The sequence below is a fragment of the Salvelinus namaycush genome, chromosome 36, assembly GCF_016432855.1.
Source record: "Salvelinus namaycush isolate Seneca chromosome 36, SaNama_1.0, whole genome shotgun sequence".
NCBI lineage: Eukaryota > Metazoa > Chordata > Actinopteri > Salmoniformes > Salmonidae > Salvelinus > Salvelinus namaycush.
In genome coordinates, this window is record NC_052342.1 from 26,222,820 (window position 1) to 26,249,227 (window position 26,408).

Below are 26,408 nucleotides of genomic sequence, written 5' to 3' on the forward strand. Positions count from 1 at the left end.
CCCCAGAAGTAAAACAGGAAATTACAAACTTTCGGGAGACAATTTTACTTCTGGGTAACTGAGATTAGTGTGTTTATAATGTGTTTGTTGTTGTGTTGCTGTGTTTTGATAAATGTTAAAGAGGCTAACACATACAATCACTCACAACATACAGTACCAGTCTTTGCACACTCTTGCTTTGCACACTCTTGGAATTCTCTCAACCAGCTTCATGAGGCAGTCACCTGGAATGCATTTCAATTAACAGGTGTGCCTTGTTAAAAGTTCGTATGTGGAATTTCTTTTGTTCTAAATGCGTTTGAGCCAATCAGTTGTGTTGTGACAAGGTAGGGGTTGTATACAGAAGATAGCCCTATTTGGTAAAATACCAAGTCCATATTATGGCAAGAACAGCTCAAATAAGCAAAGAGAAATGACAGTCCATCATTACCTTAAGACATCAAGGTCAGTCAAAATGGAACATTTCAAGAACTTTGAACATTTCTTCAAGTGCAGTCGCAAAAACAATCAAGCGCTATGATGAAACTGGCTATCATGAGGACCGCCACAGGAAAGGAAAACCCAGGGTTACCTCTGCTGCAGAGTATAAGTTCATTAGAGTTAACTGCACCTCAGATTGCAGCCCAACTAAATGCTTCACAGAGTTCAAGTAACAGACACATCTCAACATCAACTGTTTAGAGGAGACTGCGTGAATCCGGCCTTCATGGTCAAATTGCTGCAAAGAAACCACTACTAAAGGACACCAATAAGAAGAAGAGACTTGGGCCAAGAAACAAGAGCAATGGACATTAGACCGGTGGCAATATGTCCTTTGGTCTGAAGAGTCCAAATTTGAGATTTTTGATTCCAACCGCCGAGTCTTTGTGAGACGTAGAGTAGGTGAACGGATGATCTCTGCATGTGTGGTTCCCATCGTGAAGCATGGAGGAGGTGGTGTGATGGTGTGGGGGTGCTTTGCTGGTGACACTGTCGGTGATTTATTTAGAATTCAAGGCACACTTAACCAGCATGGCTACCACAGCCTTCTGCAGCGATACGCCATTCCATCTAGTTTGCGCTTAGTGGGACTATCATTTGTTTTTCAACAGGACAATGACCCAACACACCTCCAGGCTGTGTAAGGGCTATTTAAGCAAGAAGGAGAGTGATGGAGTGCTGTATCAGATGACCTGGCCTCCTCAATCAATCGACCTCAACCCAATTGAGATGGTTTGGGATGAGTTGGACCGCAGAGTGAAGGAAAAGCAGCCAACAAGTGCTCAGCATATGTGGGAACTCATTCAAGACTGTTGGAAAGCCATTCCTCATGAAGCTGGTTGAGAGAATGCCAAGAGTGTGCAAAGAGGGACTACTCTCATATTTACAATATATTTTGATTTGTTTAACACTTTTTTGGTTACTACATGATTCCATATGTGTTATTTCATAGTTTTGATGTCTTCACTATTATTATACAATGTAGAAAATAGTACAAATAAAGAAAAACCCTTGAATGGGTAGGTGTTCTAAAACCTTTGACCGGTAGTGTACATATCCTAACCAAAAGCCATGGACTACAGGCAACATCTCCACTTAGCTAAAGGCTAGAACTGCCTCTTCGTAAATTTGGACGCTTATAAGAAATCCCGCTACGACCTCTGATAAACCATCGAATTAGACAAAGCATCAATACAGGACTAAGATCGAATTCTACTACACCAGCTCTGACACTCGTTGGATGTGGCAGGGTTTACAAACTATCACGAATTACAACGGGAAACCCAGCTGCGAGCTGCCCAGTGACGCGAGCATACCAGACGAGCTAAATGCCTTCTATGCTCACAACAAGGCAACACTGAACCATGACTGGGTCAGGAGGAGGCTGAAAATATCAGTGAAGACACTTGCCAGCTGGTCAGCACATATTCTGAGTACATGTTCTGGTAATACATCTGGCCCTGTGGCCTTGGGAATGTTAACCTGTTTAAAGGTCTTACTCAGATCGGCTACAGAGAGAGCGATCATACAGTCGTCCGGAACAGCTGGTGCTCTCATGCATGGTTCAGTGTTTGCTTGCCTCAAAGCGAGCATAGAAGCATAGAAAGTATTTCCTTTGTCTGCTAGGTTCGCGTCACGTGACTGGGTTTCCCTTTGTAAGCCATGATAGTTTGCAAACCCTGCCATGCAGACAAGTGTTTTTACGTCCGGACTCAGATCTTAATCGAGCCATGAGCAGCGGAAACGCATTCTCTGGAATGATGAATCACACTTCACCATCTGGCAGCCCGACCTTCCATCTGTTATTCTCTCTTGTTCGATCAGTTTTCCTTCTTCTCCCTTTCTCTCTCTCCATCACTCTTCCATCCATCTTCTGTTCTGATTAATTGACTGTGACTACAGTGTTTGAGCTGAACTACGTGGAGTTCACTGAGGGGTTTGCCCCGGAACCTGCACAGCGCTAAGAAAACGGTTGGTTGCGTTGTCATGGAAACTGAACGAGCAACGAAGCCGCTTCCAGAAACAGATAGAAGACGTACCCGGCGAGAGGAAAGAGTCAGGCTTAGAGGGTTATGAGTTACCTTTGAGGGTTAAGATTTACTGTACACTTAGAAAGTTACGAGTTAGATTTAGACTTACCGGCAAGAGGAAAGAGTCAGGCTTAGAGGGTTATGAGTTACTTTGAGGGTTAAGATTTACTGTACACTTAGAAAGTTACGAGTTAGATTTAGACGGCCAGATTGTTTCCCGGACAGAGATTTTAAGCCTAGTCCTAGACTTATAAAACACTTTCAATGGAGATTTAAGCCTAGTCCTAGACTTATAAAACCCTTTCAATGGAGATTTAAGCCTAGTCCTAGACTTATAAAACACTTTCAATAGAGATTTAAGCCTAGTCCTAGATTTATAAAACACTTTCAATGGAGATTTAAGCCTAGTCCTAGACTTATAAAACACTTTCAATGGAGATTTAAGCCTAGTCCTAGACTTATAAAACACTTTCAATGGAGATTTAAGCCTAGTCCTAGACTTATAAAACACTTTCAATGGAGATTTAAGCCTAGTCCTAGACGTATAAAACACTTTCAATGGAGATTTAAGCCTAGTCCTAGATTTATAAAACACGTTCAATGGAGATTTAAGCCTAGTCCTAGACTTATAAAACACTTTCAATGGAGATTTAAGCCTAGTCCTAGACGTATAAAACACTTTCAATGGAGATTTAAGCCTAGTCCTAGACTTATAAAACACTTTCGATGGAGGTTTAAGCCTAGTCCTAGACTTATAAAACACTTTCAATGGAGATTTAAGCCTAGTCCTAGACGTATAAAACACTTTCAATGGAGATTTAAGCCTAGTCCTAGACTTATAAAACACTTTCAATGGAGATTTAAGCCTAGTCCTAGATTTATAAAACACGTTCAATGGAGATTTAAGCCTAGTCCTAGACTTATAAAACACTTTCAATGGAGATTTAAGCCTAGTCCTAGACTTATAAAACACTTTCAATGGAGATTTAAGCCTAGTCCTAGACTTATAAAACACTTTCAATGGAGATTTAAGCCTAGTCCTAGATTTATAAAACACTTTCAATGGAGATTTAAGCCTAGTCCTAGACTTATAAAACACGTTCAATGGAGATTTAAGCCTAGTCCTAGACTTATAAAACACTTTCAATGGAGATTTAAGCCTAGTCCTAGACGTATAAAACACTTTCAATGGAGATTTAAGCCTAGTCCTAGACTTATAAAACACTTTCAATGGAGATTTAAGCCTAGTCCTAGACTTATAAAACACTTTCAATGGAGATTCTCCATTGAGTATGCATTTTAGTTCAGGACTAAGCTTAATCTGTGTCCGGGGAAAGTTCATGGTAAATTCACCCATAAACTCATTTCTGGGCTCAATAAGGAAAGGAGATAAGGAAAGGAGATGAGGATAGGCGATGAGACTTGAATAGGCCTATTGGCACACAACTATTGATTTTTCTCCAATTGTGAGAACAGGTGACTCATGACAAACATGGGGCCTGTCCCATATGGCACCCTATTCCCTATGCGGTGCACTACTTTTGACCAGGGGCCGTACGCATCAAGCATCTCTGTAGGATCAGTCCCTCCCCCCCGCCCACTGCCCCCCGCCCGCCCACCCAACCCCACTCTCCATTTAATCATATTAATTGTGATGTAAAAGGCTAAACTGATCCTGATTCAGCACTCAGAACACTCGTTGATCCATATGACCCCAAAGCGCTATATGGTGAGTTCAGATGTAGTCTCTGTGGTTTGCATAGGTGGCCCTGGTCAAAAGTAGTGCACTATGTAGGGGAATAGGGTGCCTCAGTATACCCTATGTTTATCTTTGTACCCTAGGTGGACGTTGACATCAAACTGCTGTCTGGTAAAGGATCATGCAATGGGACCTTTGCTTTCCATATCGATCACGACAGCTACCAGTCGCTACAAAAATAACTATCCTTTTAAGGACATCCCTATGATCACACTACAGCCGGTGGATGTCGGTCCCCCGCAGTAGACCAACTACACAACCATTCCCATCGTCCTGGCTTAACTCCTGACTAAGCTTGAGGACCTAGAACAGAACCTGGTGGTTCTAGAAGAGGTTCTGGAAGAGGTTCTAGAAGAAACAGAATGCCTGGGTTCTGAAGGGGAGACAGGAACAGGAGAATCAGGCGTTCTAGAATGTTTTTTCAAAAAATATGTCTATGTCCCTAAACCCCTCTCACTCGTTGGACTGTCTGTCAAAGTGCACACCTCTTTCACTGAGGGAGAGCGAGGTAGAGCTTGAACTTTGTCACTGGTTTATACAGCCCGCTAGTCTTTGTGGAATAAAGCAAAACTACGAAAAATATAACCGTTCTGTTTACAGCAAAAAATACTAAATTGAGGAAGTCCAATCGATTGTGAGATATGGCATATATACATTTGTGTTGCGGTTTCACAATCGGAGATCTCCGCCAGCAGGCAGCTCATGCAAAAACACATGCACGAGGGGGCTCCACAGCACAACGGCAGTTTACAAAATAGTCTACATCAGACATTAGCACCAGACTCAACACAACACGCCTTTTACTCTGTAGTGAGAAGCATCGTCAGACCTCGATAATTAGCCTCTTTCATTTCACTCTGTCAACGCTCTGGAAACCAAGCAGAAAATGCTGTGCTCTAAAGATGGCATCGTAGCCACACAAATACATTAGAAGATAATTATCTGATCTGATCAGAAACACTGTGCTCACAACCACCATGATGTCCATGGTGCATTTTGATAGAGTTTTGGAATATATTGGGCAATAAGCTAGAAGGTTTTAACCAGGCGCGAGTCCACCCAGGCTTGAGTCCCGTGCGCAAAACACACGTAGCACACGTAGCAAGCAAAGTTTCACCTACATTTTAGATAAGAAAATATCATGTCAGCCATCCATCCAAATCAAATACTTCCGCGTGTCCACATTTTGTCTTTATAAACTTTCTCATAGACTACTACTGTACATGACATGGCTAATCCAATCAGCAACGCTGCAGCTGTTGCAGTGATCGTCATTCATCAACGTATGCTAAATATAATCAGCACACGACTTTCAAGGCGTAGGGTATTTGATGCAAAAATAGGCCATTCGAAAATACTTTTTCATTTTTATGAAATTAGCCTACATTCTCTTGTTCGCTTGGAGAAGGAAGTGTGTATCATGACACACGGCGAGACCCATGATGCAGACACAGGAGGCAGATGGTTGGAGTCTTATAATATTTGTTAATCCAATAGGGGAAGCCAAGAGAATGGTCGTGGACAGGCAAAAAGGTCAAGACCAGATCAGATTCCAGGAGGTACAGAGTGGCAGACAGGCTCGTGGTCAAGGCAGAATGGTCAGGCAGGCGGGTACAAAGTCCAGAGAACAGGCAAGGGTCAAAACCGGGAGGACTAGAAAAAGGAGAATAGCAAAAGGAGTACGGGAAAAACACACTGGTTGACTTGACTTAAACATACAAAACGAACTGGCACAGAGAGACAGGAAACACAGGGATAAATACACTGTCACAGCGAGACAGGAAACACAGGGATAAATACACTGGTACAGAGAGACAGGAAACACAGGGATAAATACACTGGGGAAAATAACACCTGAAAGGGGGTGGAGACAATCACAGGAACAGGTGAAGCAGATCAGGGCGTGACAATTTGGGGCAATAATAGCGCATTTGATCTACCCAAATGAAAACTTGGACAGTAAGAATGAATTGCAATTCGATAGATGGATGTATCAGTACCCAGACTATCAATTACATAAGCAACAGAGAATTAATTCACAAGGATATGTTCGCTGTCAGCTGGCTACAGTAGGAAAGTTACATTCTAATGAAAGATTTTGTTTTCATAAATTAGCCTTTTTATCCCATATGTGTCATCCTATGAAGAGGACGCTATGTTGCACATTCACTATCCTCTCATTTATTAGATCTATTCTGCCGTAATGATCTGATGACACCAACGAGCAACGAGGGATGTGGTCTACAGTCAGACTATAGCTCTCATTTTATCTCTACTTCCCAGAGTGAGAGAGGTTGGCTGAATGACTGGCTGGCTGACTGGATGACTGGCTGGTTGGCTGAATGGAGGACTGGCTGGCTGAATGACTGGCTGGTTGGCTGGCTGGCTGACTGGATGACTGACTGGATGACTGGCTGGTTGGCTGAATGGATGACTGGCTGGCTGGCTGGCTGGCTGGCTGACTGAATGACTGGCTGGTTGGCTGACTGGCTGGCTGACTGGCTGACTGGATGACTGGCTGGCTGGCTGGCTGGTTGGCTGGTTGGCTGACTGGATGACTGGCTGGTTGGCTGACTGGCTGGCTGGCTGGCTGACTGGATGACTGGCTGGCTGGATAACTGGCTGGTTGGCTGACTGGATGACTGGCTGGTTGGTTGGCTGGCTGACTGGATGACTGGATGACTGGATGACTGGATGACTGGCTGGTTGGTTGGCTGGCTGACTGGATGACTGGATGACTGGCTGGTTGGCTGGCTGGTTGGCTGGCTGGCTGACTGGATGACTGGCTGGTTGGCTGACTGGCTGACTGGATGACTGGCTAGTTGGCTGGCTGGTTGGCTGGCTGGCTGACTGGATGACTGGCTGGTTGGCTGGCTGACTGGATGACTGGCTGGTTGGCTGGCTGACTGGATGACTGGCTGGTTGGCTGACTGGTTGGCTGGCTGACTGACTGGATGACTGGCTGGTTGGCTGGCTGGTTGACTGGATGACTGGCTGGTTGGCTGGCTGGTTGGCTGGCTGGTTGGCTGGCTGACTGACTGGATGACTGGCTGGCTGACTGGCTGGTTGGCTGGCTGGTTGGCTGGCTGGTTGACTGGCACACACACACTTTGACTGACAGTCCAACGATGAGTCAGAGGAGTTAATGAACTTATAATAAAGGACTGCTGTTTTGACCCAGTGGGACAGTCAATATCATAAACTGTGATTATATATAGTACTACATGTATACTTACTGCGTTATATGATTATATAGTACTATATGTATATTTCCTGCAATCTATTATTATATAGAGTACTATGTCACGTTCCTGACCTGTTTTCTGTTAGTTTTTGTATGTGTTAGTTGGTCAGGACGTGAGTTTGGGTGGGCAGTCTATGTTTTCTGTTTCTATGTTGGTTTAAAGGGTGACCTGATATGGCTCTCAATTAGAGGCAGGTGGTTTTCATTTCCTCTGATTGAGAGTCATATTAAGGTAGGTGTTTTCACACTGTTTGTTGTGGGTGGTTGTCTCCTGTGTCTGTGTATGTCGTTGCGCCACACGGGACTGTTTTCGGTTTGTTTATATGTTCGTTCTTTTATGTAGTCAGTTTCCCTGTTCATGCGTTCTTCGTGTTTCATGTGAGTTCGTCGTTCAGGTCTGTCTACGTCGTTTTGTTATTTTGTTAATTTATCAAGTGTATTTCGTTTCGTCTTCGTCTTGTTCAATAAATCTTCATGTCATATCACAACGCTGCGTTTTGGTCAAATCCCTGCTCCTCCTCTTCGGATGAAGAGGAGGAAGAAAGCCGTTACATACTATATGTATATTTATTTAATTATGTGATTATATAGAGTACTCTATGTATATTTATTTCAGTATATGATTATATATAGTACTATATGTATATTTATTTCATTATATGATTATATAGTACTATATATATGTATATTTACTGCGTTATATGATTATATAGTACTATATATATATATATATATATTTACTGCGTTATATGATTATATAGTACTATATATATATATATATGTATATTTACTGCGTTATATGATTATATAGTACTATATATATATATATTTACTGCGTTATATGATTATATTCCCCAAACAGCAAAGATCTACCTCCATTTTGAACACTTCTTCTTTACTGCTCTTCCTTCGATGACACAAGTCTTTTTATTTCTTCAACACATTTCTACTGTTATGTATTTAACTGTTGACCGATTTCATTATGTCATTCTTATTAACTGTTAACTGTTGACCGATTTCATTATGTCATTCTTATTAACTGTTAACTGTTGACCGATTTCATTATGTCATTCTTATTAACTGTTAACTGTTGACCGTATGTCATTCTTTGTATTACGGTTGAATAAAATCTCCCTGCTGCTCAGTTTAGTTGTGTTAACTTCATCAGTGAGATGTATTTCATGTCATATCCACTATACATCATCTATAGAATGCAAAATAACATCAGAACATAGAATGATACATCATTTGATGGGTATGAGGAGGGTAACAACTGACCTGAGGACAGGGTAACAACTGACCCGGGGACAGGGTTACAACTGACCCGGGGACAGGGTTACAACTGACCTGGGGACATGGTTACAACTGACCTGAGGAGGGTAACAACTGACCTGAGGACAGGGTAACAACTGACCTGAGGACAGGGTAACAACTGACCTGAGGACAGGGTTACAACTGACCTGAGGAGGGTAACAACTGACCTGAGGACAGGGTAACAACTGACCTGAGGACAGGGTAACAACTGACCTGAGGACAGGGTTACAACTGACCTGAGGACAGGGTAACAACTGACCTGGGGACAGGGTTACAACTGACCTGGGGACAGGGTTACAACTGACCTGAGGACTGGGTTACAACTGACCTGGGGACAGGGTTACAACTGACCTGAGGACAGGGTTACAACTGACCTGGGGACAGGGTTACAACTGACCTGGGGACAGGGTTACAACTGACCTGGGGACATGGTTACAACTGACCTGGGGATATGGTTACAACTGACCTGGGGACAGGGTTACAACTGACCTGGGGACATGGTTACAACTGACCTGAGGACAGGGTAACAACTGACCTGAGGAGGGTAACAACTGACCTGAGGACAGGGTAACAACTGACCTGGGGACAGGGTAACAACTGACCTGGGGACAGGGTTACAACTGACCTGAGCACAGGGTTACAACTGACCTGGGGACATGGTTACAACTGACCTGGGGACAGGGTTACAACTGACCTGGGGACAGGGTTACAACTGACCCGGGGACAGGGTTACAACTGACCCGGGGACAGGGTTACAACTGACCCGGGGACAGGGTTACAACTGACCCGGGGACAGGGTTACAACTGACCCGGGGACAGGGTTACAACTGACCTGGGGACAGGGTTACAACTGACCTGGGGACAGGGTTACAACTGACCTGGGGACATGGTTACAACTGACCTGGGGACAGGGCTACAACTGACCCGAGGACAGGGTTACAACTGACCTGAGGACAGGGTTACAACTGACCTGGGGACAGGGTTACAACTGACCTGAGGACAGGGTTACAACTGACCTGGGGACAGGGTTACAACTGACCTGAGGACAGGGTTACAACTGACCTGGGGACAGGGTTACAACTGACCTGGGGACAGGGTTACAACTGACCTGGGGACAGGGTTACAACTGACCTGAGGACAGGGTTACAACTGACCTGGGGACAGGGTTACAACTGACCTGGGGACAGGGTTACAACTGACCCGGGGACAGGGTTACAACTGACCTGGGGACAGGGTTACAACTGACCTGGGGACAGGGTTACAACTGACCTGAGGACTGGGTTACAACTGACCTGAGGACAGGGTAACAACTGACCTGAGGAGGGTAACAACTGACCTGAGGAGGGTAACAACTGACCTGAGGACAGGGTTACAACTGACCTGAGGACAGGGTAACAACTGACCTGAGGAGGGTAACAACTGACCTGAGGAGGGTAACAACTGACCTGAGGAGGGTAACAACTGACCTGAGGACAGGGTTACAACTGCCCTGAGGAGGGTAACAACTGACCTGAGGAGGGTAACAACTGACCTGAGGAGGGTAACAACTGACCTGAGGACAGGGTTACAACTGACCTGGGGACAGGGTTACAACTGACCTGAGGACAGGGTTACAACTGACCTGAGGAGGGTAACAACTGCCCTGAGGAGGGTAACAACTGACCTGAGGAGGGTAACAACTGACCTGAGGACAGCGTTACAACTGACCTGGGGACAGGGTTACAACTGACCTGAGGACAGGGTTACAACTGACCTGAGGAGGGTAACAACTGCCCTGAGGAGGGTAACAACTGACCTGAGGAGGGTAACAACTGACCTGAGGACAGCGTTACAACTGACCTGAGGACAGGGTTACAACTGACCTGGGGACAGGGTTACAACTGACCTGAGGACAGGGTTACAACTGACATGAGGAGGGTAACAACTGACCTGAGGACAGGGTTACAACTGACCTGAGGACAGGGTAACAACTGACCCGGGGACAGGGTTACAACTGACCTGAGGACAGGGTTACAACTGACCTGAGGACAGGGTAACAACTGACCCGGGGACAGGGTTACAACTGACCTGAGGACAGGGTTACACCTGACCTGAGGACAGGGTTACAACTGACCTGAGGACAGGGTTACAACTGACCTGGGGACATGGTTACAACTGACCTGGGGACATGGTTACAACTGACCTGAGGACATGGTTACAACTGACCTGGGGACATGGTTACAACTGACCTGGGGACATGGTTACAACTGACCTGAGGACATGGTTACAACTGACCTGGGGACATGGTTACAACTGACCTGGGGACATGGTTACAACTGACCTGGGGACAGGGTTACAACTGACCTGGGGACAGGGTTACAACTGACCTGGGAACAGGGTTACAACTGACATGAGGACATGGTTACAACTGACCTGAGGACAGGGTTACAACTGACCTGAGGACAGGGTTACAACTGACCTGGGGACAGGGTTACAACTGGCCTGGGGACAGGGTTACAACTGACCTGGGGACAGGGTTACAACTGACCCGGGGACAGGGTTACAACTGACCTGGGGACAGGGTTACAACTGACCTGGGGACAGGGTTACAACTGACATGAGGACAGGGTTACAACTGACATGAGGACAGGGTTACAACTGACCTGGGGACATGGTTACAACTGACCCGGGGACAGGGTTACAACTGACCTGGGGACAGGGTTACAACTGCCATGAGGACAGGGTTACAACTGACCTAGGGACAGGGTTACAACTGACCTGAGGACAGGGTTACAACTGACCTGAGGACAGGGTTACAACTGACCTGAGGACAGGGTTACAACTGACCTGAGGACATGGTTACAACTGACCTGGGGACATGGTTACAACTGACCTGGGGACATGGTTACAACTGACCTGGGGACATGGTTACAACTGACCTGAGGACATGGTTACAACTGACCTGGGGACATGGTTACAACTGACCTGGGGACATGGTTACAACTGACCTGGGGACAGGGTTACAACTGACCTGGGGACAGGGTTACAACTGACCTGGGAACAGGGTTACAACTGACATGAGGACATGGTTACAACTGACCTGAGGACAGGGTTACAACTGACCTGAGGACAGGGTTACAACTGACCTGGGGACAGGGTTACAACTGGCCTGGGGACAGGGTTACAACTGACCTGGGGACAGGGTTACAACTGACCCGGGGACAGGGTTACAACTGACCTGGGGACAGGGTTACAACTGACCTGGGGACAGGGTTACAACTGACATGAGGACAGGGTTACAACTGACATGAGGACAGGGTTACAACTGACCTGGGGACATGGTTACAACTGACCCGGGGACAGGGTTACAACTGACCTGGGGACAGGGTTACAACTGACATGAGGACAGGGTTACAACTGACCTAGGGACAGGGTTACAACTGACCTGAGGACAGGGTTACAACTGACCTGAGGACAGGGTTACAACTGACCTGAGGACAGGGTTACAACTGACCTGAGGACATGGTTACAACTGACCTGAGGACAGGGTTACAACTGACCTGGGGACAGGGTTACAACTGACCTGAGGACAGGGTTACAACTGACCTGAGGACAGGGTTACAACTGACCTGAGGACATGGTTACAACTGACCTGAGGACAGGGTTACAACTGACCTGAGGACAGGGTTACAACTGACCTGAGGACAGGGTTACAACTGACCTGAGGACAGGGTAACAACTGTCTCTGAAAGGGACCATTTTTATTTAAATAGACTATCTTCTGTGTGTAACGTGTTTTTTTTCTTCGTAAAATGTTAAAAATGCACATTAAAGTTCAAGCTAAAGTATTCTGACACGCACTACGCCATAACTGTCTCTCTTCTCCTTTCTCTCTCTTCTCCTCTCTCTCTTCTCCTCTCTCTCTCTTCTCCTCTCTCTCTCTCTCTCTCTCTCTCTTCTATATGTACAGCTGTATATCATTTTACAGGACACTTCATCCCATTCACATTCCAGGTAATGATCTGATGGCTGTGGGTTGATACAATGATGACGAGAAAACATGAAATAAGTTCCACAATATGTTTTTATTGAGTAACGTAAGGGACAGTCCTCTGTTCAAGTATATATATATATATATATATATATATATATATATATATATATATATATATATATATATATACATACACCTGTCCCAAAGCACACACACATCACATCACACAGGGACACACAGCGACAAAAACATGTTTTTTTAAATCTTCTTTTAAACTTCTATTTTTACTTGACTTTTCTCTGTTTAACTTTATTTAAAAAAATAAGACATCAGGTTCAGGTTTGAAACAACATCCTTTAATCTGTTTTTCTCTCGCGTCAGGCACCATTTGTTCCTCTGTAGTGTCTCTTAGAAAAGCCCTACTGAAGTCATTATACGTTTCCTTTAGTGTTTGAGATTTAGATCAGATTATGACACATTGAGGGGGGAAACTGAGTGCTGCTCTCTGTTGGCTCTCACATACAGTATGAACATGTACAGCCTCCGAGCCAGTGGCTTGTTTTCATTATTCCCCTCTAATCAGGGGCTGATTTAGACCTGGGACTACCAGGTGGGTGATTCCCCTCTAATCAGGGGCTGATTTAGACCTGGGACTACCAGGTGGGTGATTCCCCTCTAATCAGGGGCTGATTTAGACCTGGGACTACCAGGTGGGTGATTCCCCTCTAATCAGGGGCTGATTTAGACCTGGGACTACCAGGTGGGTGATTCCCCTCTAATCAGGGGCTGATTTAGACCTGGGACTACCAGGTGGGTGCAGTTCATGATCAGGTAGAACAGAAAATCAGCAGGCTACGGACCTCGTAGGGTCAGAGTTGAACCCTCCTGGTCCTGGGTCCCGAAAGGGGTGTAAACTTTTGTTTTTTGACACACCTGATTCAACTAAAAGTCACTTCCTGTGTCTCTCGATGTGTGTCTGTGTGTGTCCCCCCGTGTGTGTGTGTCCATGTGTGTGTCTGTGTGTCTACCGCGAGGCGAAGTAGGGCCTGATCTTCATGCAGATGGCTTTGAGAGAGTACCAGGATCCCTTCCAGTTCATCCACACCATGCCGTCATCCGTCCCGTGTTTTGCCATGTACCGCGTGTAAGCCCCGCCCCAGTAGTAACGGCCGTTTGGATTGGCTGAGTGACACCTGTTGTACCACCAGCCACCGCCGTCCTCACGGGAGCACTGCTTGGACGGATCACCTGGAGTCCTGTTAGAGGGGGGGGGGGGGACAGACACAGAGAGAGATGTTTTGATTGACTGAACAAAAATCCCTAAACCAAATGTAATTCTTGGAGAGCTGTGTGTCTGCGGGTTTTCAAACCTCCCCGTACTTGATTGATCAACTAAGGTCAAGGATTACTTAGGACATCCCCTCACCTGATTGTCTAGGTCTTCATTGATTAGTTAGGACCTCCTCTCACCTGATTGTCTAGGTCTTCATTGATTAGCTAGGAACCCACCTCACCTGGTTGTCTAGGTCTTAATTGATTAGTTAGGACCTCCCCTCACCTGGTTGTCTAGGTCTTAATTGATTAGTTAGGACCTCCCCTCACCTGGTTGTCTAGGTTTTAATTGGAAAATAACTAGCAGACATACAGCCCCCCCCCGCCCTCCTCATCCAGCATCATCTCATACCAGTTATCGTTGTCTCTGTCGTAGGTGCTGAACATCATTCCATTGTGGATGGTCATGGTCCGGTTCTCTCCATACAGCCCTGTAGCTCCGTCCAGCATCACGTTACCGGCCGTTCCTGAATACCCATCGATCGCCAATATGTAGTTGGACGTTTCGCCCTGCAATACATTAATAAATCAATCAGGATTTTTTCATACTTAAAAAAAAAAGAAATACATTTTTCTCCCCAATTTCGTGACATCCAATTGGTAGTTACAGTCTTGTCCCATCATACCGGACTCAGAGGCGAAGGTCGAGAGCCATGCCTCCTCCGAAACACGACCCTGCCAAGCCGCACTGCTTCTTGACACACTGCTCGCTTATTAACCTGGAAGCCAGCCGCACCAAAATGTTTGGAGGGAACACTGTACAACCGGCGACCGTAGTCAGCGTGCATGCGCCCGGCCCGTCTCATGGAGTAGCTAGAGCGGCTGGCTAAACCCTCTCCTAACCCGGACGACGCTGGGCCGTCTCATGGAGTAGCTAGAGCGGCTGGCTAAACCCTCTCCTAACCCGGACAACGCTGGGCCGTCTCATGGGTCTCACGGTCGCGGCCAGCTGCAACACAGCCTGCGCCACTCGGGAGGCCCCCCAATTAATCAGGATTTTAATTATCATTATTCACATTTCACAACATTTTCTGTGCAAAGTACTTTCCAGTAACCCAACTCCAGACCCCTGAGTTCGGAGTTCTAGAATGCCATGATGCTGCTGGCCGTTTGGGGATCTATTCTGCTGGCCGCTTGGGGATCTATTCTGCTGGCCGCTTGGGGATCTATTCTGCTGGCCGCTTGGGGATCTATTCTGCTGGCCGCTTGGGGATCTATTCTGCTGGCCGCTTGGGGATCTATTCTGCTGGCCGTTTGGGGATCTATTCTGCTGGCCGTTTGTGGGATCTATTCTGCTGGCGGATTGGGGATCTATTCTGCTGGCCGTTTGGGGATCTATTCTGCTGGCCGTTTGGGGATCTATTCTGCTGGCCGTTTGTGGGATCTATTCTGCTGGCGGATTGGGGATCTATTCTGCTGGCCGTTTGGGGATCTATTCTGCTGGCCGTTTGGGGATCTATTCTGCTGGCCGCTTGGGAAATATTTATTTGGAAAGTGTAGATGTATGGTAAACTGTCTGTCTGTCTGTCTGGCTGTCTGTCTATTCCTTGTATAGTAAAGGTACTATTACCTGTGTGGTAAACTGTTGGTTACGGTGCGTGGCTGTGTTACCTGTATGGTAAACTGTTGGTACTGGGCGTGGCTGTGTTACCTGTATGGTAAACTGTTGGTACTGGGCGTGGCTGTGTTACCTGTATGGTAAACTTTCTATACTGGGCGTGGCTGTGTTACCTGTATGGTAAACTGTTGGTACTGGGCGTGGCTTTGTTACCTGTATGGTAAACTTTCTATACTGGGCGTGGCTGTGTTACCTGTATGGTAAACTGTTGGTACTGGGCGTGGCTGTGTTACCTGTATGGTAAACTTTCTATACTGGGCGTGGCTTTGTTACCTGTATGGTAAACTGTTGGTACTGGGCGTGGCTTTGTTACCTGTATGGTAAACTTTCTATACTGGGCGTGGCTGTGTTACCTGTATGGTAAACTGTTGGTACTGGGCGTGGCTTTGTTACCTGTATGGTAAACTTTCTGTACTGGGCGTGGCTGTGTTACCTGTATGGTAAACTGTTGGTACTGGGCGTGGCTGTGTTACCTGTATGGTAAACTGTTGGTACTGGGCGTGGCTGTGTTACCTGTATGGTAAACTGTTGGTACTGGGCGTGGCTTTGTTACCTGTATGGTAAACTGTTGGTACTGGGCGTGGCTGTGTTACCTGTATGGTAAACTGTTGGTACTGGGCGTGGCTTTGTTACCTGTATGGTAAACTGTTGGTACTGGGCGTGGCTGTGTTACCTGTATGGTAAACTGTTGGTACTGGGCGTGGCTTTGTTACCTGTATGGTAAACTTTCTGTACTGGGCGTGGCTGTGTTACCTGTATGGTAAACTTTCTGTACTGGGCGTGGCTGTGTTACCTGTATGGTAAACTTTCTGTACTGGGCGTGGCTGTGTTACCTGTATGGTAAACTTTCTGTACTGGGCGTGGCTTTGTTACCTGTATGGTAAACTTTCTGTACTGGGCGTGGCTGTGTTACCTGTATGGTAAACTTTCTGTACTGGGCGTGGACCTTGTTGCCAGACCAATCCTCCATCTCCATGAGGACCTCAGTGGGTCCCTGCTTGGTCAGCTGACTGATGCGGTCGTTACCCAGCCAGTACTCCCCTGTCACGTGACACAGGAGAAACACACGGTAAGTGACATCATGACTTTACATTTTATATTGAGAAAACATTTGAATTTGGAGTTTACCTCCTAAAACTGACTGAATTTAAATTCAATTGTATGTTTCCATTGTAGTATATTCACACTTGTAGCCTATTTCTTTTCTCTCACCTGGAGTGTTGCAATGTCCCTTTCCGACGTCGAAGGCGATATTCCCGAAACCGCTGCGGTAGTTGTCCCAACGCCGGCCAAAGTCTACAGACCCATCCTTCCTGTTCTGAATAGTGGTCCAGCCTGGGGGGGGGGGGAGAAAGAGATATTAAACAGATCAAATAAAGGATACATGGATAGAACATTCTATCCGATTCTCTTCCCTTCTCAAAAAAGTGTGCACTTTTTCACGCCCCCTCACGCATTTAAAAGTACTAGACATATACACAAGCACGGCTGGAGTGAGAGAGAGAGAGAAGTAGACAAAGCACCGACCTCCTTTCTGTGTGGTCTGGTCACAGTAGACCTTGTAGGGCTGGTAGAAGGAGTCAGGCTGGACCAGATACATCCCAGAATCCCTTCCTCCTTTCCTGAAGATGTCCTCACACTCCTTACCTGGGGAGGGAGGGAGGGGGGGGGGATAAGTTTAGAGAATTCCCTATTGGGTGACAGTGATTTTGAAGTGGCAGGCAGGGTCACCTCATCATGAGAGCATGAGTCAGACTGACCTACTGTAAGCTACGTTTCCACACACAGAACCAACCACTACCACCCACAGAACCACCCACCCGACCCACAGAACCAACCATCCCGACCCACAGAACCAACCACCCAACCCACAGAACCACCCACCCACAGAACCAACCACCTGACCCACAGAACCACCCACCCACAGAACCACCCACCCACCCCTGACCCACAGAACCACCCACCCCCACCCACAGAACCACCCACCCACCCCTGACCCACAGAACCAACCACCCTGACCCACAGAACCATCCACCCACAGAACCACCCACCCCACTGTCCGCATCCTCACCAGAGACAACAGGTATGGGGCAGGAGACAGTGCACGGCTCCTTGCATTCTTCCCTCTGGGCCAGGATGGCCTTCTCCACTCTCTGAATCTTCAACCGGATCTTCTCAAGGACCCCTTGAAGAATCCTGACGGAAGAAGAAGACTTTGTTATGCCACTAATGAATGAACCCCTGGTTCAATACAGACGCTAACGCTAAGGAAGTGTTTCAGCAGTGACCGTAGGATCTCTATGGCAGTGAGTAGATGCTAACGCTAAGGAAGTGTTTCAGCTGTGACCATAGGATCTCTATGGCAGTGAGTAGATGCTAACGCTAAGGAACTGTTTCAGCTGTGACCATAGGATCTCCATGGAAATGAGTAGATGTTTTCAGTGATGTCTTGAAGATGCTAATAGCTGTACCTTGCCCTTCCGACACACACACACACACACACACACACACAAACACAAACAAACACAAACCTAATGTTAGAGGGGAAGACTGTGTCTATAGCCTCCTTTGCAAAGGCATGCTGGGACTCCAGACTGTCCGTGTACTGACTCACCAGGTCACCATTCTCTATAGAGGGGGAAAGGGAGATGAGATGGGGGAGAGAGGGGGAAGGGAGGGGGAAAGGGAGATGAGATGGGGGAGAGAGGGGGAAAGGGAGATGAGATGGGGGAGAGAGGGGGGGAGGGAGATGAGAGGGGGAGAGAGGGGGGGAGGGAGATGAGAGGGGGAGAGAGGGGGGAGGGGGAAAGGGAGATGAGAGGGGGAGAGAGGGGGAAGGGAGGGGGAAAGGGAGATGAGATGGGGGAGAGAGGGGGAAAGGGAGATGAGATGGGGGAGAGAGGGGGGAGGGGGAAAGGGAGATGAGAGGGGGAGAGAGGGGGAAGGGAGGGGGAAAGGGAGATGAGATGGGGGAGAGAGGGGGAAAGGGAGATGAGATGGGGGAGAGAGGGGGGGAGGGAGATGAGATGGGGGAGAGAGGGGGGAGGGGGAAAGGGAGATGAGAGGGGGAGAGAGGGGGAAGGGAGGGGGAAAGGGAGATGAGATGGGGGAGAGAGGGGGGAGGGAGGTATGGGGTACGGGGAGAGCAACAGGGAGAGGGGGGGAGTTCGGAGGAGATAGAGAGAAGAGAGGAGAGCATGCTTAGTATACTTGGCTAACATATGACAGCACTGTATAAGGTATAAGGTAGTGTATATGTTTAGTTATTGGCCAGAGCTGAGTCTGGACTGACCATTTCTGAGATACATAATACGTGTGAATGTTGGGACACTGTCGACTGTGTGAACGTCGGGACACTGTCCACTGTGTGAACGTCGGGACACTGTCCACTGTGTGAACGTCGGGACACTGTCCACTGTGTGAACGTCGGGACACTGTCCACTGTGTGAACGTCGGGACACTGTCCACTGTGTGAACGTCGGGACACTGTCCACTGTGTGAACGTCGGGACACTGTCCACTGTGTGAACGTCGGGACACTGTCCACTGTACATGTTTACTTGTCTTGGGTCATTGTATGTAAATAACATATCTAGCTAGGCCTTACCATTGCTGACTAGCTGTGTCTCTCTCTCAGTACGGAGGACATGTCCATATTAAAGTGTGTGTGTGTGTGTGTGTGTGTGTGTGTGTGTGTGTGTGTGTGTGTGTGTGTGTGTGTGTGTGTGTGTGTGTGTGTGTGCGTATTGTACCATTGCTGACTAGTTGTCTCTCTCTCAGCGCTGAGGACATGCCGTCTACGTAGTTATAAATGGTGTTCGAGGATCTCGACAGGTCGTCAACATCTTTCTGCATCTTCTTCACTTCATCTTTCACGTTCCTCTCTTGTTTCAGCATGGCTGTCTTCAGCTCACAGCCGGTAGGACACAGCACCCCCTGTAGAGCCGGAGGAGGACGGACACACAGGATAATATAGATGCTAATGCTAAGGAAGTGTTACCGCTGTAAGCATAGGATCATTATGGCAGAGATGGTAGATGCTAATGCTAAGGAAGTGTTACCGCTGTAAGCATAGGATCATTATGGCAGAGATGGTAGATGCTAATACTAAAGAGGTGTTACCGCTGTAACCATAAGATCTCTATGGCAGAGATGGTAGATGCTAATGTTAAGGTAGTGTTTCCGCTTTGAACATAGGATCCTTATGGCAGAGATGGTAGATGCTAATGCTAAGGAAGTGATACTGCTGTAACCATAAGATCTCTATGGCAGAGATGGTAGATGCTAATGCTAAGAATGTGTTGTCTCCACAGCCTGTAAAACACAACACCCCCTAACTATTAACTAGATACAACACTCTCTAGGGTCTAAGGAGGAAGACATTAACTAGACGCAACACTCTCTAGGGTCTGAGGAGGAAGACTAATCCAGCCTCTTGATAAAGTCTAATGTAATTGATGTGATCAATTGTAATTTATTTGATATTGTCTGAATATGTGTATATATTGTTTGAAAACATAAATAAAATATAATTTCACAACAACAAAAATTAACTGATTTGGTATTGATGAATGATAGAATGATGCATTGGACACACACACATGCACACAAACACAAACACACACATACACACACACACACACAGACAGCCTTACTCCTCACCATTTGTTCTGAGGCATGTGTACACCCCCCAGCCTCCGGTTGCTCATCCTTCTCCTGTGCCATGCCTCTGGCGGGAGCCGCCGTGGGTCGCCCACGGTATTGGCTGCCGCCGCTGACGGGAGGTGGGTTGTTACGGGCGGGGGTGTAGGTCTCACTCCCTCTGGACAAGGGACGGTGGCCGCGAGGGTTTGCTGCGCTTTCGGGCTGAGGGGGGAAGGGAGAGAATGAGAGAGAGATAGAGATAGAGAGTGAGGGAGAGAGAGAGCGAGAAAATAAATGGTGTTTGCCCTGGGCACTGTTGCAGAGAGATTCAGTGTAAAGACTAAGGAACACTGAGGGTTGAATTAATCCCCAAATGACACACTATTGAAAGACACACACTATTGAAAGACACACACTATTCAAAAGAGACACTATTCAAAAGAGACACTATTCAAAAGAGACACTATTCAAAAGACTCACTATTCAAAAGACACACTATTCAAAAGACTCACTATTCAAAAGACACACTATTGATGGACACACTATTCAAAAGACACACTATTGATGGACACACTATTCAAAAGACACACTATTGATGGACACACTATTGATGGACACACTATTGATGGACACACTATTGATGGACACACTATTCAAAAGACACACTATTCAAAGACACACTATTGAAAGACACACTATTGAAAGACACACTATTGAAAAGACACACTATTGAAAAGACACACTATTGGAAAGACACACAATTGAAAGACTCACTATTCAAAAGACTCACTATTCAAAAGACTCACTATTCAAAAGACTCACTATTCAAAAGACTCACTATTCAAAAGACTCACTATTCAAAAGACACACAATTGAAAGACACACTATTGATGGACACACTATTGAAAGACAGTAATCAATGACCATCAACTCCAATTTTAACTCTTATAATACTAATAAATTGCATATTTCATTTATATACTAATAACATATAGTAAATATATAGTATTTTAGTCCCGATCAGGAGTCAAACCCGGGTTCAGCGACTGTCAACCTTAGCCGTTACGCCAAGAGATCCAAACCTCTTGACGAGGTTGCTAGGTGTCGGGTTAAACCAGTTGAATGACAGGGAAAAATGTAAATACACATCCCAGAACGTAATATTTTTTTTTCTGATAAAGTTGCATATTTTTAGAAAGGGCTTAGTGCTGAGCGATTAACCGAAATGTCAGTTATTTTTCATTTTTTTAAACAACTGTTCAACTATTCCGAATTCCATTTCGTTTTTTCCTTTTTCTTTCTGTGAGTTCACTGTGCAGTTTCTGTTGAGATAAATCAGATGAAGCCTATGTAGTAGGGAGTTGTAGTTTCCAACTATTCAACGTCAACAGAAAACGTTGTAATTAACTACAATGACCATAATCCATTGTACGCCCGTTTAAACTTGTCCGGTCTGTGCGGAGCAGACAAGGAAGAAGGAAAGACAGAGAGCAGTTGCCTGCCAGCCTGAAAATACATGATCAGTGTATTTATTGATAGCTGGTATTGAGCAGTCATATTTTTTAACGTTTAGGCAAGTCAGTTAAGAACACATTCTTAATTACAATGACGGCCTAGGAACAGCGGGTTAACTGAGTAGTTCTGGAGGCAGAACAACATATTTTTACCTTGTCAGCTCGGGGATTCAATCCAGCAACCTCTCAGTTACTGGCCCAATGCTATAACCACTAGGCTACGCTGCAGCCCCTATTTACTTTGAAGAACTACTATAAAATAGTGATTGTCAGCTCTTTCTGCATCAAATAATAAAGTAATCAAATAAAACAAATATTTAGTTTTATGTGAATAACTGAGGATTATAAATAAGTGATAAGCAGTAATGGGCAGTCACTACCATCATGGGACTTTTATAAAACAAAATATTCTGTGTTATTACAGCATTCAACATAATGCAAAGTGCATTTAATGTCTACAAACGATTATCAAAATAAAAAACTGTTTCCACTCAAGTACATAATACAAATGCTATGAAAAATAATGTATACTTTTATTCTTATTCAACAAAAGTAGGTGAATAAGGGCTTGAAATGACTGAAAGGCTTTCTAAATATAGTACCAATGAAATTATAAACTGTAAAGTAAATCTGATCGTACTTAGTGACAGTACAATATTGGCACCGTTTCATTTTTAACTGTCGACAGAGAATGTTCTCCTGAACTCCCGCTGAGCGGCGCAAAAAACTCCATTAACGTGTGTACAGACTCATTACAAACTCAAACATGAAGTGATTTCTCACGTCTGTGACCAAGAGAAACTGGTCTTTTTTTTCTCAATCCTATGAAATTATTTAGTATTTGTTCATGTGGAAGAGCTCTAAATCTAGCTGAGAATATCACAGTGAAATGAAAATACAACGGCTGGACTAGCTTGACTGTCGTCTTTTATTTTGCCGTCTCAGTCGCTCAGAGGAAGAGATCATTTATTATTTGTCTGGATAGACGGGTTGGTTGTTTAGCAACAAAACCGACGCGTACGTAACTACGGGGCAAAACAGACAGGGTTGGTTGTTTAGCAACAAAACCGACGCGTACGCAACTACGGGGCAAAACAGACAGGGTTGGCTTAGATTGTTGACAACCTGTAAACTATATTTCACCTCCAATGTTTATTGAAAACATAAATACAGTTGCAGAATTAGCACTTGTCTCTCAAATACATCGTTGCTGTTGTTGGTTAGCTAGCTAGCGAATTTTAGCCATATTAGCGTAGACTTGACATCAGTCAAAACAAGACGTGGTATCAAGAACAAAATAAAACTAGCTGAAACGAGCCACCTACGATTGCCCACATGGGAGTTCCTTGGGATTTTTGCTGGCTACCTGGCCATCCAGAATCATAAGAAAACACGGCCTTCTGCCCCTTTTGAATAACGCGCATCGTTTTCATGGCGTTGTCAGCTAACCTGTCTATAGGCCAGAAAATGTGACATGTCACTCCCTATACATTTGTGGGGGTCTGAAACCTGACACTTCAGGTCCGGTCTGCTCCACTGAGAGAGTGGAAACGGAGAGCGGACAGATGGTGAGTCCTAGCATTACCACGGAGTTCACAGAGCGCGTTCTACACCAAAATGTAAGTCGGAACCTGTTCAGAAATGCTCGAAGTCCCGCATTAACATCTATGAGTTAAAGGACCAGTGAAGTCAAAAACATGATTTTCCTATGATTTATACATACAGTATATAGTATATACATTACCAGGTCATATTCGTCATAATCGGCTTGACAATGGACAGCATAGAAACACAGGCAGAGCAGCAGTAGCCACTTCATGTTGGCGTTAGATAGTAGTGTCTCAAAGAACGTTTCTGCCTTAGAAGGTGAACTGATTTCAGTGGAGGACACAGTCATATTTATACCTGTCCCAAGCTGGAAGAACCTCCCTCTCCGCCCCTCTCTCTCTCTCTCTCTCTCTCTCTCTCTCTCTCTCTCTCTCTCTCTCTCTCTCTCTCTCTCTCTCTCTCTCTCTCTCTCTCTCTCTCTCTCTCTCTGCCTCTCTCTGTCTCTCTCTGTCTCTCTCTCTGTCTGTCTCTCTCTCTCTCTCTCTCTCTCTCTCTCTCTCTCTGCCTCTCAATTCAATTCAATTCAAGGGGCTTTATTGGCATGGGAAACGTGTTAACATTGCCAAAGCAAGTGAGGTAGATATTATACAAAAGTGAAATAAACAATACAAATTAACAGTAAACATTACACATACAGAAGTTTCAAAACAATAAAGACATTACAAATGTTATATTATATATATACAGTGTTGTAACAATGTACAAATGGTTAAAGCACACAAGTTAAAATAAATAAGCATAAATATGGGTTGTATTTACAATGGTGTTTGTTCTTCACTGGTTGCCCTTTTCTTGTGGCAACAGGTCACAAATCTTGCTGCTGTGATGGCACACTGTGGAATTTCTCCCAGTAGATATTTAGGAGTTTATCAAAATTGGATTTGTTCTCAAATTCTTTGTGGATCTGTGTAATCTGAGGGAAATATGTCTCTCTAATATGGTCATACATTGGGCAGGAGGTTAGGAAGTGCAGCTCAGTTTCCACCTCATTTTGTGGGCAGTGTGCACATAGCCTGTCTTCTCTTGAGAGCCATGTCTGCCTACGGCGGCCTTTCTCAATAGCAAGGCTATGCTCACTGAGTCTGTACATAGTCAAAGCTTTCCTTAAGTTTGGGTCAGTCACAGTGGTCAGGTATTCTGCCACTGTGTACTCTCTGTTTAGGGCCAAATAGCATTCTATATTCTATATAATATTCATTCCTCTCTCTGTCTCTCTCTCTCTCTCTCTCTCTCTCTCTCTCTCTCTCTCTCTCTCTCTCTCTCTCTCTCTCTCTCTCTCCCTCTCTGCCTCTCTCTGTCTCTCTGTCTCTCTGTCTCCCTCTCTCTCTCTCTCTCTCTCTCTCTCTCTCTCTCTCTCTCTCTCTGCCTCTCTCTGTCTCTCTCTGTCTCCCTCTCTCTCTCTCTCTCTCTCTCTCTCTCTCTCTCTCTCTCTCTCTCTCTCTCTCTCTCTCTCTCTCTCTCTCTCTCTCAATTCAATTCAATTCAAAGATCTTTATTGGGATGGGAAACATATGTTTACATACAGATGTTTACATACAGATGTTTACATACAGATGTTTACATACAGATGTTTACATATGTTTACAAATGAAATAGATAATAAAAAAAAGGTGAAATAAACAACAAAAAAGTGAACAGTAAATATTACACAAAAGATCCAGAATAATGAAGAAATGTTACATGCCATATTATGTCTAGTGCTTTAATGATGTGTATACAGTTCAAGTACAAAAGGGGACAAAAATAAACATCCCCCCTCTAACCACAGATCTAGGAATGTTCCCTCCCTCAGGTTTAATCTTAACCACTATGGAGGTTGAAGGTTAACCTGACCTTGAATCAGGGGCTAGTAATGTGTATAGGTTATCCCAGATCAGAACTTCAGAATGGCACTCTATTGGTCAACCTGGATCAGAACTTTAGAATGGCACTCTATTGGTCAACCTGGATCAGAACTTCAGAATGGCACTCTATTGGTCAACCTGGATCAGAACTTCAGAATGGCACTCTATTGGTCAACCTGGATCAGAACTTTAGAATGGCACTCTATTGGTCAACCTGGATCAGAACTTCAGAATGGCACTCTATGGGTCAACCCGGATTAGAACTTTAGAATGGCACTCTATTGGTCAACCTGGATCAGAACTTTAGAATGGCACTCTATTGGTCAACCTGGATCAGAACTTTAGAATGGCACTCTATTGGTCAACCTGGATCAGAACTTTAGAATGGCACTCTATGGGTCAACCCGGATTAGAACTTTAGAATGGCACTCTATTGGTCAACCTGGATCAGAACTTTAGAATGACACTCTATTGGTCAACCTGGATCAGAACTTTAGAATGACACTCTATTGGTCAACCTGGATCAGAACTTTAGAATGACACTCTATTGGTCAACCTGGATCAGAACTTTAGAATGACACTCTATTGGTCAACCTGGATCAGAACTTTAGAATGACACTCTATTGGTCAACCTGGATCAGAACTTTAGAATGACACTCTATTGGTCAACCTGGATCAGAACTTTAGAATGACACTCTATGGGTCAACCTGGATCAGAACTTTAGAATGGCACTCTTTTGGTCAACCTGGATCAGAACTTTAGAATGGCACCCTATTGGTCAACCTGGATCAGAACTTTAGAATGGCACTCTATTGGTCAACCTGGATCAGAACTTTAGAATGGCACTATTGGTCAACCTGGATCAGATCTTTAGAATGGCACTCTATTGGTCAACCTGGATCAGAACTTTAGAATGTCACTCTATGGGTCAACCTGGATCAGAACTTTAGAATGGTACTCTATTGGTCAACCTGGATCAGAACTTTAGAATGTCACTCTATTGGTCAACCTGGATCAGAACTTTAGAATGGCACTCTATGGGTCAACC

General features: G+C 45.3%; 1 protein-coding gene across 1 annotated transcript; it reads right to left on the bottom strand.

Moving 5' to 3' along the window:
* Positions 1–12,872: 12,872 nt before the first annotated feature.
* On the bottom strand, positions 12,873–23,788 carry LOC120030182 (fibrinogen beta chain-like). The gene is made up of 10 exons (XM_038975527.1): positions 23,652–23,788; positions 20,412–20,615; positions 19,502–19,685; positions 18,282–18,378; positions 17,822–17,946; positions 17,278–17,397; positions 16,963–17,085; positions 16,664–16,791; positions 14,485–14,642; positions 12,873–14,056 (listed from the first exon to the last, which is right to left on the bottom strand). The coding sequence occupies exons 1-10, from the start codon at positions 23,724–23,726 to the stop codon at positions 13,825–13,827; spliced, it is 1,446 nt and encodes a 481-aa protein (XP_038831455.1). The 5' UTR covers positions 23,727–23,788; the 3' UTR covers positions 12,873–13,824.
* Between the last annotated feature and the right edge of the window lie 2,620 nt (positions 23,789–26,408).

Excerpts from the sequence above, each read along its gene's own strand:
- LOC120030182 (XM_038975527.1), bottom strand. The coding sequence starts at position 23,726 with ATGAAGTGGCTACTGCTGCTCTGCCTGTGTTTCTATGCTGTCCATTGT. Across the intron at positions 18,379-19,501 it reads GAGACAACTAGTCAGCAATG|AGAATGGTGACCTGGTGAGT; the intron begins GTACAATACGCA and ends CCCCCTCTATAG. Across the intron at positions 14,643-16,663 it reads ACAGAAAGTTTACCATACAG|GGCGAAACGTCCAACTACAT; the intron begins GTAACACAGCCA and ends AATGTATTGCAG.